Source organism: Seriola lalandi, unplaced genomic scaffold, assembly GCF_002814215.2.
Source record: "Seriola lalandi dorsalis isolate HSWRI2012SDOR001 ecotype SW California unplaced genomic scaffold, Sedor1 jcf7180002053444, whole genome shotgun sequence".
Taxonomy (NCBI): domain Eukaryota; kingdom Metazoa; phylum Chordata; class Actinopteri; order Carangiformes; family Carangidae; genus Seriola; species Seriola lalandi.
The window spans coordinates 499,870-513,047 of NW_019523997.1; the positions used below are offsets into that span (position 1 = coordinate 499,870).

Genomic DNA, 13,178 nt, shown 5'->3' on the forward strand with positions numbered 1-13,178 from the left:
AAAGTCTGACAGAAGGGCGGGCACACAGTCACAGGTGCTCGACTCCCATTGGCTCTTGATTTCCCTGGTAAATGCTAATAGACTTAAAAATAAAAATCTGGGCTGGTAGCTTCACACTGGACTTCACCTTTTCACCTTTTATCCATCCAGAAAAGATTTGCTGAGCACACAGGCTATTTTAGAGCAACAGCGTGCCTCACATTTTTATGCACATTTACACCTGTTATGTTGATGGTTGCTGTGGGGAGAATATTATTTATTCATGGACTTTTACAGACAGTCCTACATTTACACTCTCACATGCAGCTAGAATTTCTGATAATATTTGGGAGTTAGGCAGTCATTCCATGCAAGCATTTTATTAGCCCATGGGTAATCAGTATGACCTATGGGGGCATGTTGCTGTGAATGCATTGCAGTCAAAATATTCAACACCTGAATAATAAGTTGTCTTCTCAACGTGGAGGTGTGCATTCTCAGTAGAGAGTGCAACCCTAAAGAGAGGATTCTACTCAACGTACTCTAACTTATAGTAGTTGAAATAAAAAACCCTCATATTTCAAGCTCCTGTGTAGGAAGGTGGCTAAAATTCTCTGCGGACCCCACCCTTTTCATGCTAAGCGTGCGTGGACTGAGGCTGTACTTAAAAGTTGCACAACATGGCCACCCTGTGCACTCAGACATGAGTGATGTTGAGAAATTTGTGTCAAAAATAGCACACTCTTAAATGTGGGAGGATGTGTCATAGTGTGTCATGGAATGACTTAATGCTGAACATCAGTGGGATCACATGGTTAAAATGCCATGTTGCTAATAGTTTGCGTATGTAAAAAATCTACAAACCCTATTGCATCTATGAATTTGAGTAATGGGTAATTATTTATTATATTTTCATATTATGTGATAAGAGTAACAATCAAAGCAATGCCTTTCATACTCTTAAGTCTCTAACACAAGGTTGTACTTGTTCACAAGTAAAACTCCTGAGCGCCACAATTTTGGTGACACTTGAGATTACATAATGTGTCTTCATTACACATAAAGTGAAAGAGAAGTAATTGTGAACATCAAGAAGACAAATGAGCAGATCAAGAGGACTGAATCTGCAGAGAGAGGCTAGACTTGGTAAGAGAGGAGAGGACCCAGACAAACAGTGAGGAGGAAGGCCCAGGCAGCACGAGTTTAAAAACTACGTATGTGTTCGGTTCCTTCCAGGCTGACTGCTACGCTGTCCCCATACCAGACATTCCAGAGGCAGCGTGGCTGGCTTCGGGCTCTGAGTGGCTGATCCTGGAACAGCATTTTTTGCACAGCAGTAATCACCTCAGCCAGCCACAAGCAAGGCAGAGCACCACATCAACAACAAGGCAGAACTTTGTCTGTCAGTTTGCACCCTGAAAAAGTTCTCTGGAATTTCATTCACATGAGGAAAAGGGACAAATTTTTTCCGCTCATTTCTGCCAGGCCCATTCTCATTTTCTTGGCCCTGCCACTTTAGCCATCCCCACGCAACCTCATGATGTTGTGCAATTTACCCCTGCACCTCATTCTGCCCAGTGGGATTAGGATAAGAGGAAGCTGGAGAAGCCACAAGAACACCCATGGGAGATCGATGCCTGTCTGGGAAAACACCTCCCCTGGTTCTCCTTCCCTCTCAGCAAACAACCCACACTCTCTAACAAGCATATGGGCTCCCAATGACACAGGAAGGAGAGGGCTCAAATCCAAGTATTGGGAACGTTTCTGAGTAGGCGAAGCTGGATTTCACCCCTTTGTGGCATTGTCCCAAAGCAGGCTGACTTAAAGACTTCCTGCCCGGAGCAAGAGCCAGCTTTCTGTGGCATCTTGGCATCTGCGCTGCCAACTATGAACATTGTGTTCAGAGAAGCAGCACAGACAATTGGTGCCAAGAGTTTTAATTAAGACTGTGTGGTGGAATGGAAAGTAAAGGCATGTGCAGGTAATGGCTTCTATCCCCATTTCAGAGGTCTAACAAAATATGATTAACTAACACTGTCTGCCTTAGCCAATTAATTATATTTAACAGTTAAAGACCCAGAGCAACCAAATGGCCCAGAGAGGAAAATCAGTGTGTGCTCTTCTCATAACCAAAAGTGCAACAAGCTTAATTGTGTTATAATAAACTGATGATGTCAAAGATGTTTAAAGGTTGTAGGGGTGAGTGGACAGTGCAGCTATGTTGTTGCCCTGAAATTGTGCATTCCAAATCAAGGTACGAGACATAGTTCAGATTAGCTGAATCAGATTGTACTACGAAGTATCATTTCCAACAGGTGTCTACACTATAATGAATCAATTAGGCCAATTACCAGTAATAGAAGCTCTATATTTGCTTATTCCCGCTTCTCAAAGGTGAGTAGCTATGACTGCGTGCTGCTTTTCTCAGATTTATATCAATTTAAATGGACTGTCTTTAGGTTTAAGGCTGATGGTTAGAAAGCAACAAGTAATTTGATGACATTATCTTGGGCACTGGGGACTTGTAACAGGCATTTTATGACTAAACAATCAATCAGTGAATTGGAAAAATAAGATAGACTGACTGATAATGAAATTAATTGTTTTCTGCAGCCATAGTATTGATGTTGATAATAAATTGGCCCATGGATGTCATGAAATTACAGCTTTTTTTCAAATTTAAGAAGGATCTGATTTTCTGTATGAATTATAGAAAAAAGGAAGTGAAAGGAAAATTTTCTAAATTTTCTAATAAACTAAATATGAAACAGTGAAATAGAGTTACTGCCTTGTGATTGTACGCCTCCGCAAATCAGTGAAGTTGCAGTTTACAGCCATGTTGGTCCAGACTCGTTATAAATATATGTATATAGTAAGGACTTTTTCATTATTAGCACATGAATTCTTGAGTCATGGCCAAAAACATGTTTTGTGAGGTCTGTGACCTTTGACCTTTTACCACCAAATTCTCATCAGTTCATGCTTGAGTCAAAGTGAACGTTTGTAGCAAATTTTAATAAATTAGCTAAAGGCATTTCTAAAATATTGCATTCACGAAAATCGTATGGACAGACAACATAAAGGCATAATGCCTCCAGCCACGACTGTCGCCAGTGCAGAGGCATAGAAATAACTGACAGACTGATCAAAACCTTAAATACCAGCAGCTCTGCTGCAGCACACCACCTGACAAGAAGTATGAAAATAGCAGCATCTTTGAGACCCCACACTCAAAATGTTCAGAACTTACAACAATCCTACAATCAAGAATAATCAGTTTTGATGACATGATACTCATGTATCCTAACCCCCCTATGAAACCGTATTCATACTTATCAGGATTTTTGCATGTATGTGTTGGGAGAGCATGTCACACTGGTCTCAGTTTCTTCAAATAAACCATGCAGCTTATCATATTGCCTCTGGCAATGAGCTAAATCCCTCACTTGTGCAAGTCAGTGGTTGGCTACATCCACAATAGCCAAGCAGGCCTGATGCCAAGACACTGATTAGCCTAGCTATGCCTCGGTTCTCCAGGCAATGCGGAGTGGAGGTGCAGTGGGAGTCCAGCTCATCACCAAAGAGCACTGTGCTAAACACAAGTTTAAGTGGAAGAAAGCCAGCAGACTGTAGCGTATCCATGCTGGACATATAAAGCCTTGGGCAAGGAGGCATCTGCCTCTTTAATATATAATTCACTCAGAGCTGAAACATCATGCTTTAGTCCTAAGGGCCAGTAGTCTGCTTCTAGTTTTTGGAACATAAAACTGTCTCCATCAGATACTTCAGTCTCTGTGACTGGCAACTTCATGTACTTATTAGGGAACTAGTAGGTTCAATTTGTGCACAAAAAGATTTGCCTTCAAAACACACAAGAATCCCTTGGCGATATAATGTTGAGTATATTACAATGTCAGAGGATGGTTTTCCAGGTGCACCAAATGGACGTGGAAGCAATGTCATCTCACCTTTCCACCTCAGCGAGCTTGTCCTCATCAGGCTTGATATGCAGGTAGGTCAACGTGTAGAGACAGCCATCTGCCCCCGAGCTCTCCCTTCAGACATGCACATGGTCACTTTACATTGCAACCCCTGTAAATGCATCTTCCTGTAGTGGTATTATTAGAAGCACTCATTTCAGATTGCCCACATTATTATCATAACTGACAGGATGTGCATTAGTTACTTCAGTCTCCACAGCAGATTGGCCATAATGTCGACACACTACTATGCATATATAACCTGAGGCAGCTGTAGTGCCTTCACGTGTAATAGTCCCAGCTCAAGTTTCCATGAAAGAGGCACTAATGGGTTAACAGTGGAAATGAGAGGGAAGAGAAGGAAAATCAATGCTTTTGTTGAGGGGAAGAAAGAAAGGCTTTCACAGGTCTATGTATCATTAAGCAATTGAGAAAGCTAATTAGAGTGGGGGGAAAAGATGTGCAGATCTCACAGCTAATTATTTCCATGGCAACCACAGCTCCTGTAGATGATCTGAGGTAGCATTCAGTTTGCTCCGATCATGAAAAATCACACGAAGCGCAAGAGAGACCCCTAGTGTGACAAAATGAACGTGTCCATGAGTTGATAATCATGTGAGTGATGAAAAAGAACTTTGTAACTTTAAACTTAGAACAAGAATCATATTAAATCAAAATATGTTACTTCAGCAGGAAGGATTTTGTCAGCATTACATCATCCTTGGAAACACAATTCATTGTTGTCTCACCTTATATTTTTTAATGGTTAATCCTTCCAGAAGATTAGGACTTGTAACTGTCCTCTCACACCTGTGTGCCTTAGAGAAGGAAAAATAGATTAATGTGACAATGTAAAAAAAAAACAAAAGAAAATATTGCGATCATTTTACCAGATATTGTGAATAGGATACAACTCATTTTAGTTAGAATGTTAATTTTTGCAAAAATTATGATGCGATATTTGTTGGGTCTTGTTCCAAAAAAGCATTTTCTGTTACATCTGGAAAATATGATATATAGGCCGGGACATTTCTTCAACACCACAATGCTTCATATACGGTATGTTGTACATTTGACCTTTATCAAAAAAAAAGCAGCTCCTGTGATTTAGATATTGCATTTGGCCATATAATGATTTCAATAATACTTCAATTCATTGTTCAGCCCTACTTAAAAACAATTAACAAATCTTAAATCCCTCCTTGATAACTCTGTCATCTTGTAAAGACCCAATACGACAAGTGATGATCTGCTTGGTTTTTTTTTTTTAACATCTATTGAGTATAGAGGTCAGTATTTTGTTTGTTTTAAACTCACTACAAGCACTACGCGCTTCTTACATTTCTTCTGCCTTCTTCTATTTATTCCTAACACATTGCTATTGTTGCTTCTGTGGACAAGCAGCACTCCACTAGTCCAGGAACACATATGCTACATATACTACAAATATAAACATCTTTATAAACTGTGTTTAAGTTGAATTATTGTATGGTGTACCTTTCTGGCGTGTGATAAGATCACCATGTTAAAATTTCTCTGACCATGCTTTGGTGGAAACAGCTGGAAAACAGAAGTGATAGTGATGGCAAAATAAATTGACCAGAAGTGTAACTGTTCAGCCAAAGTTGCACTGTATTTAGTAACAAAATAACATTGACGTAAAAAACAAAACAAATGAGAGAATTTGTCCATAGTAGTCAAAGGAGTCTGACTCCTTACTTATGTCATTTAATGTCTCTGTTTGCTCGGATCGATCTTCTCCAGGTGGACCAGGGGTTTGAGTTGCTCAGCAAAGCTGCGCATGTCCTCTGACACAGTGTCCTGGCCAGCAGGAGCCAACACACTCAGCTCCACCAAGTATGAAAGCGACAGACGTTCTGTGTTCTCTGTGTTCCCTGGTACTAGGATGCGTGACAGCTTGCTCACCACAACTTTCATTGCGCCCTTTCTGAATATGTGTCCGTTCGCCACAAACTCATGGTCCATGCGGAAGCCCATCTCATTTAGGAACTCTGGCAGGCTGTGAGAGGCAGCCACATCAACACAGTTGCGTACCAGGGCATGGCGGCTCTTGTCTCCCACTTCAGGTTGGCCCAGGTAGCGTAGGTGCCAGGGAGCTGTGGGGTGGGAGAGGGAGCGCCGGGCACGCAGAATGAAAGGGTTTCCTTGTTGGCCTTTCAGAAGATAAACCAGCTCATGGTCTGTAAAGGTTTCAGGTTCCATGTTGTCACATAGACCTCGCAGGCGATGTAACAGGCTTTCCAGGGCCTGGTCTAACACACTGCCTGAATTGTTAAAGGGTAGAGAAACAGTTGCATAAATATAAATGATGTGGTGTGACGACTTAGACTGCACAATATGTTGTGTTCATAACTCATTGTAATTCACATCCCCTCAATAAATACTGCAAAAAACTGCCACATGACAACTGCTGAAAATCCTTGAGCTGACACAGAAAGGAAATAGACGTTTGCCAAAAACACAGCAGATGTTCGTCTGCCTGACCATGTCAGGTTAAAGATCAGCTGTCACCATTGCCATTCTGGTAATTTTGCAGTCATATATAAAATTCTAATACAACAGCCCTGCAATAAATTCTACCTTCATGAAGGTTAGAAACTGTCTTAAAGAGGTGTTGTTTCACCTTCATGTTCAGACTGTAGCTTGTGGCACTGTAGATTTGTACTGCATTTTTACTGAGTTTCTAATATTTTGTTCACATAATGTATCAATGAGGGTAGACTATTTTGAACAATTTGTATCAGTGTTTTAAGACAGTGATCTATCATCATCAAAACTCCAAATGGGGCAATATCTTTTAGAAGAATGGTCTTAATACTTCCATCCCTGAGGATCCAGAGAATCTATCCAAAAAAGCACTGAAGCTATTCTGGCAGCTCATGGTGTTCCAATATCTCATTAAGGAAATTTACACCAGTCTTTCTTTTAATTCGTCACCAATGCCACACAGATGTTCTCATTGGTAGCGGGAACACCATATTTTGCCAGTTTGCCTGTTTTATGCATTATAGTGATACAGAATACCATGTGGTTGTTAGAAATAAGAAATTGTGATTTAGGCTCTATATCTTCAGCACTGCAAACATGTATACATGTTGAAGTTGTTGACATCTTAAGTTATCACATCTCATAACACCACCGTAGTATTGTAAACCTTGCCACTTATCACATATTTTCTTTGTGTCATTGAGTCCTAGAGGCTATGCATAACACCAGTTTAACACCAGTTTGTTATTGAGATGTTTCATCTTCTGTCCTCAGCTGCGGATGTTTCTGACTTATCTTACCTTGCAGCAGGTACTCCATCATATTGATTGTGCCCCCAGTGACTGGCATCACAGTGACAGGGGGAGCTTCCATCTTTTCTCAGGTACTCTGTTGTTTTTGAATCTGAAGGAAGAAAATATAATTTGCTACATCAGTAAAGTATAGGCTGCATTTGACTGTTTTAGAAAAGCTTCATTTTCCAGTTGCTGTTGAAATTTATGGTTTAATGTCTACATGTACTATGAAATTAAATAGAGCATTTACACTGTGAATTAAAAAAAATCCTTCAACCCTGTTCAGGTTGTTCTGACATAATCTGTAGGTATGTTTCGGATCATTATCTTGCTGTAAAATGAACTCTGACCAACTAGTCTGTTTTCCTTTATTAACTGCCTCTTTCTCATATGATAGCAAGAAACACAATGCAATAAATCCTATCTTCATGAAGGTTGTAATGTTCATTTTTTTTATTAAAATTATTTGAGAAGGGTGTTGATTCAAACGTAAATGGTACTGCTCACTGACCCCAACCCTAAAATAATAGAATCAACTGTTGATATAACGCAATACAATTCAACAGCACCACAGATTGCAGCCTCCAAAATGTCCATAATGTTGACAACCTTAGCAATTCTAAAACTATTTCAACACAAACTGAAAATTGTAATTTGTGAAGGTGGGATTTATTGCACGACTGTGGGAGACTGCATTAGTTTAAACTAAGTGTACCTAATATACTGCCTACTGTGTGTACAGTTCTACTTCCTGTAGTGCAATATTTTCAAAATAATGCTTCACAGGGTAGTAACACTGTAACATTATATTGATACAGATATGGGGCTTTCAACAGAATTTGGGACACCTGTAGGGAATTTGCATCAGCTTTCAAGTGTTAATTTACATTTTCTGCTACAGCAGAAACATAAAATAAACACAGAATAACCCACCTTAACTTTTTTTTTTTTATTATTTCGGCCAGTTTACCTTTGGACCATTTAAAGATATTCACTGCGCCTGAACTGCTTAAAATTCAACAACTGGAAAAATTAGGGGCTTTTTGAGTGTAAGTTATCAACTTTTGTCACGTTACCTAGCAACCAGAGTTAGCTACATGTAGCGGGCTCATGTTAAGGTAATTCATGCAGCTACGCACTCACTAGCCAAAGTCGTTTGCTCCATTACCTGAGAATAAACCCCGAAGAACAAAACACAGCCGACGCAACCGAGTAAGTGTTTGTGTGTTCGTCCTCGGTATAGCCTCCACAGTAAAGACCCAGGATCTGGTAGGCCTCACCGGTTCGTTCAATGAACACGCGGGTAGCTAGCTAGCAGCTACCTAGGTTAGATATCATCAGATAGCCACACTGTCACTGAGGTTACCGAGCATTTCAACATTAAATTACTTGAAAAAAATGGCAAATATCTACCTGTAAAAGCAAAAGCCCAATTACAATAAAAAAAGCCAAACGCCTCTGATTACTATCAGAGAAATTGTAAACAGTCAGCAATGGTGAATGAAAAGCCTGTCTTCTCTTACTCGGGTTTGTTTCGCTGAGCTTGGCATCCAACTTTAAGGCGCATTACAGCCACCTACAGGATTACTGTTATTTTGCTATGTAGTCAGTAATGGAAGAAGTGAAGAAACGCTATTTTTGAAACGCCCCATTTAAAGTAAAAGTACTGCATTCAAAGCTTCCCTTAAGTAGTTAGCCAAAAATATAGAGATAGCCTGTTATCATAAAAATGTATAATAAAGTAAATTTTCTCATTACCCTTAATTATGCGTAAGTGCTCCTTACAGTGTTATATTACTATATCTGCCTATATTAAATTATTCAATTATCATATGATGCATTAACGTCTATAAGCGATTGTGGAAGTACTACTTAGTTCATTTACTAAAGTAAATTTAGCTCAAAAGTGCACAAGTAACTATTATAAGCAAATTTGTTTAGAGTATAAAAAGTACTTTTCGTGCTGTTCAATTATTATGCAAATGAATATTTTATATCATAACTGATTCTGAGAAACATGCAGGCTGCAATAATTGTTGTTGGCCGAGGTGGAGTTGATTTTTACTAGGCAACTCCATAGTCTTACATAGTTTTCATCTATTACAACAATCATATTTCACAAATTGATCACAGGTTTTGTCACTAAAGTTTTAATCTGGAGTGGAGTAAAAAGTACAGCATTTCCCTACAAAATGTGGTAAAACAGAAGTCTAAAGTAACATACAGTGGTAATACTCAAATAAAGTTTTACTTTACACAATTGTATGTAAACATTTTAATGTTGTAGCTGGTTGAAGTAAAGCTAATTCTTAGTTCTTCACATTGGCCTACAGCTGAGCAGTTTAATCTATTGCTGTCAAATAAACATAGTGGGAAAAAGGTACAATATGACTATCAATGGAAATACTTATTTAAAGTACAAGTTACCCAAAAATATACTTACATGTATAAATGTATTAGTAGTCTGCTTTCCTTTACGATATCTAAAGACTACTCACAAGTAATCATTTTACATAAAACATTATCAATAATGAGTATCAGTATCAGTTTTTTTTTATTAAAATTGTCTAGACAAACTAGATATTTTTAAATTCCTAAATTAATGTTGGAGCTAGGAATTATGGAATAGCAATATCCTCTTGATTTTTCAGAATAGATGTTGCTGTGATTGATGAGATAAAGAAAAAAAAGGAAATGAACTAATAAAAACATTTTTATTGAGTAGAGAATCAGCAGTCACCCACACTTTTCGCCATAAGTAGCCCCCTACAAGTATTTTTTAAATCATATGAGAATAAGGGTGGTCATAACAGAGGTGTTTATGGACCTTCTTAATTTGGGACCTCCTTTCTTTTTACATGTATTTCACTATACACACAATCACTGGAAGTCACATGATAGTTTGTTGTCTTAGCAGGTCTCCTGATGACAAATGATGAATAAACCACAGAAGTCTCCTCTCCCTGCAGTAAGAAGTAAGAAATTTCATTATCTCAAGAAAAAACATACACGCTGGTTCTTTGCTGCATGGTAAATAGTATTAGGTTTTGCCATCATCATCATTACCATCATCATCATATCACTTACCCTGCCCTCAATGCCAGAGCCAGATGTACAATCAGAAATATCTTAAGAGAAACAGAAAGAGAAACAGAGCCAACTGGGTCATGTAAACCTGACAAGCCCAGGTCCCCGAAACATCTACTTCAACCTTTTGCCATTGTGCAATAAGTGTTTGAATGCAGCAGACCACTGAACAAGCAATAAACAGGAAGTCTCAATAAGATAAAAAAGCCGTGTAGCCTACCTGCTCGTGATCTTGATCTTAAGTAGAAAATTAAAAGTGCCATTAAAATAAGACACACAAGGGCTGCTGATGTTCCATAAATAACTGGCGTCAGATATTCAAGCTTTGTATGTATATCTGAAAGACCAAAAATAAAAGAGATGATATTCCTTTCTCTCAGATCACAAACTCCTTACAGAGAGAGAGAGACAGTAAAACACCCACCTGTTGTTTTGTTTAAAGCATTTGATGGTGTGTGAGTGCTGTTACTTCTAATTATTTGTAGATCAAAGATCCGCTTTGCACTGCAATTTAAAGACCCATACAGCTCTACTCGCACTGATATCATCCTTGTGCCTGTCTCCTTATTTGATATGTTGTAAGACTTGTTGTGACTGAATTCCAAATCACATATCAAAGAACACGAAACAGATGAATTCTCAATTTGGTGCACTGCAATTTGGCAAAGAAAATAAAAATAAAAATACAAGTCAAACCAGTTCATATTGACATAAGACAATGTATGTGTGTGCTATTTTCATACCTGTAACTACACACAAGTTGATGGTAAGTAACTTCTGTCTGTGTCCATCACATCCACTAATCCAGCAGGTATATTTCCCTGCATTTGCTTTTTCAACATTTACAATGTGTATAGACTTGTTGGAAGTCACAAAGTCAATTTTCGATCTCACTGCCGAGATCCTGGGAGCCGTCGTGTCACTTGCTTCAAAAGTCCATTTTAAGTCAGTAAATTCACCCGGACATGCATGTGTAAAACTGTTCCCTTCAGTCACATAAAATGGCTCATGAATTTCATCCAGAATTACTGAAAAAAAAGGTAAAGGGCTTTGAGGATGATGATCAGCTTTGGCAAATGATTTAAGAAATGTACATGACAGAATAAACACATTAGGTTGGTAGCTCAGATAAATTCTGGCTTAGGAGAAGAAATTCTGACAATAATATTAAATCAAACCTTTCTTGACTCTGATGACTGCGGACTTTTCACATTTGCCTTGATAACAGTTTTCACACCAGTACAAGCCTTGATCTTCCTCTTCAAAATGATTGATCATAAAGGCAGCATTGTTAGTAATACTCCCTCTGGGACGAGATGTATGATGCAATGCTAGCCCTGTCTTATCTTGAGAAAATATCCTCATTTCGTGACTATGTTCATTCTTCTTGTAAAACCATCTAAAAGAGTTTAATTCACTTCTCTTTTGTTGACAAGGTATCACAGCTTGACATCCCAGCAGGAATTGAAGGTTGTATCCGCCTGCTGAAATATCAGTTTTCAGTTACAACTCTAGAAGCTTGAAATGAAATTGAAATTAAAAATACAAATAATGTATTGTCAGAGTATTCTTACTAAAACTTTATTTTAAATATATGATCATATTAATGATTTATTCAGTTACTCACTGTTTTCTGAGGAAAAGGTGGATGAGTTCCAAAGGATCAGTAGAAAAATTAAGACTTTTTGCATCATGGTCATTTCTGCAGCAAAAATAGTGAACAAACAAAACCTCGCCCTCTGTGGTTATACTATGTCTTCTCTTTGAAACATAGAACAGTGACTGTCGCATCAGAAGGTTTTAGATTGAGTGTAAAGACTAAATTCATGTTGACACATCGGAAGTCACCAACAGCAAGTGCAGAGGAAATTTACTGTGGCTCTCACCCACACTGTTTTTCTGATGGTGTGGCATTTATGCTACTTTTCACATTAGCATAGGTGTTAGGATTGAGTATGTGCACCAGTAACAAGTATAATTTCTCTTTTAAAGCACTCACTGCTGACTATGCTGTTTATGCATTCTAATTCATATTGTTTATTCATCTGAGATTTGTGAATTACAACTGCCATGATATATCTTAACTGGAGTTTCTTGCCATGACCATATTACTGCATTTCATAATATGTACTGTAAGTATGTAATCCGAACACCTCTCCTAAAACGTGTAACACCATAACATGCCTAACTAGCACTTCCTATGCACTTTCAGTGCACTTCTGATCATCTTGCAATAGTGCTTAGTATGGACCGTCTACTGCATTGTCCCTCACTTGTAAGTCACTCTGGCTAAAAGCTTTTGCCAAATCAGTAAATGTAAATGTAAATGCAAAATGTAGGTTTATATAAATATTTAGAAAGTCTAAGGATTATTTAGGTTCACAGAAAACGACATGTTTGGAAAGTGAAACAATGGAAACATTTACATGACATGAACAACTGTCATGAGTCAGGTGTGGGTGTGAGTCACTTAAGCACAAGCTTATTAATGCTGAGCATTTTATTGTTCTTATTTTGATTTGTTTCACATTCTTTAATCTGGACAACTCTTAACATGATAGCCTTTAATTTGAGCTTTGTACTTGTCTCTTCCTGTAGACTTTTATCCAAATTTTTTTCAATATATTCAGTTTATTAGGTAGCCCACATCGAGCTAAAACTAATTCAGTCTAAGTTTTTAATGATCAGTTGTTTTAGAGAGTTGTTGATTTTGTATTGTCATTTGCAAAACAAACAGGCTGCAAAGAGACATTATACACAATGTGGCAAATGGTGAAGCTAGTGTGCAGGTCTCCAGTGTGAACTCTGGATGGGGTCACGAATTCATGTC

At 38.3% G+C, this 13,178-nt stretch overlaps 2 protein-coding genes across 5 annotated transcripts; both read right to left on the reverse strand.

Moving 5' to 3' along the window:
• Positions 1-5,567: 5,567 nt before the first annotated feature.
• On the reverse strand, positions 5,568-8,824 carry med18 (mediator of RNA polymerase II transcription, subunit 18 homolog (yeast)). Of its 4 annotated transcripts, XM_023401088.2 has the most exons (4): positions 8,675-8,793; positions 8,430-8,583; positions 7,268-7,370; positions 5,568-6,244 (listed from the first exon to the last, which is right to left on the reverse strand). In XM_023401088.2, exons 3-4 carry the CDS (start codon positions 7,338-7,340, stop codon positions 5,688-5,690), a joined length of 630 nt encoding a protein of 209 aa, XP_023256856.1. In that variant the 5' UTR covers positions 7,341-7,370; positions 8,430-8,583; positions 8,675-8,793; the 3' UTR covers positions 5,568-5,687. The 4 variants fall into 4 exon arrangements, with proteins under 4 accessions (XP_023256856.1, XP_023256858.1, XP_023256857.1 ...); XM_023401090.2 differs by lacking the exon at positions 8,430-8,583 and having other exon boundaries at positions 8,785-8,824; XM_023401089.2 differs by lacking the exon at positions 8,430-8,583 and having other exon boundaries at positions 8,675-8,821.
• A 1,303-nt stretch (positions 8,825-10,127) lies between these two features.
• On the reverse strand, positions 10,128-12,071 carry LOC147819446 (uncharacterized). Its single transcript, XM_087172609.1, has 5 exons — positions 11,976-12,071; positions 11,527-11,832; positions 11,092-11,376; positions 10,773-11,000; positions 10,128-10,685 (listed from the first exon to the last, which is right to left on the reverse strand). Exons 1-5 carry the CDS (start codon positions 12,046-12,048, stop codon positions 10,468-10,470), a joined length of 1,110 nt encoding a protein of 369 aa, XP_087028735.1. The 5' UTR covers positions 12,049-12,071; the 3' UTR covers positions 10,128-10,467.
• Between the last annotated feature and the right edge of the window lie 1,107 nt (positions 12,072-13,178).

Bases quoted from the DNA above. Each gene is read 5' to 3' on its own strand.
- LOC147819446 (XM_087172609.1), bottom strand. From the start codon at position 12,048: ATGACCATGATGCAAAAAGTCTTAATTTTTCTACTGATCCTTTGGAAC. The intron at 11,833-11,975 runs GTGAGTAACTGA...CTGATATTTCAG, and splicing joins CACCTTTTCCTCAGAAAACA to CAGGCGGATACAACCTTCAA. The intron at 10,686-10,772 runs GTGGGTGTTTTA...TTGGTCTTTCAG, and splicing joins TGCTTTAAACAAAACAACAG to ATATACATACAAAGCTTGAA.
- med18 (XM_023401090.2), bottom strand. From the start codon at position 7,340: ATGGAAGCTCCCCCTGTCACTGTGATGCCAGTCACTGGGGGCACAATC. The intron at 6,245-7,267 runs GTAAGATAAGTC...TTAACAATTCAG, and splicing joins GATGGAGTACCTGCTGCAAG to GCAGTGTGTTAGACCAGGCC.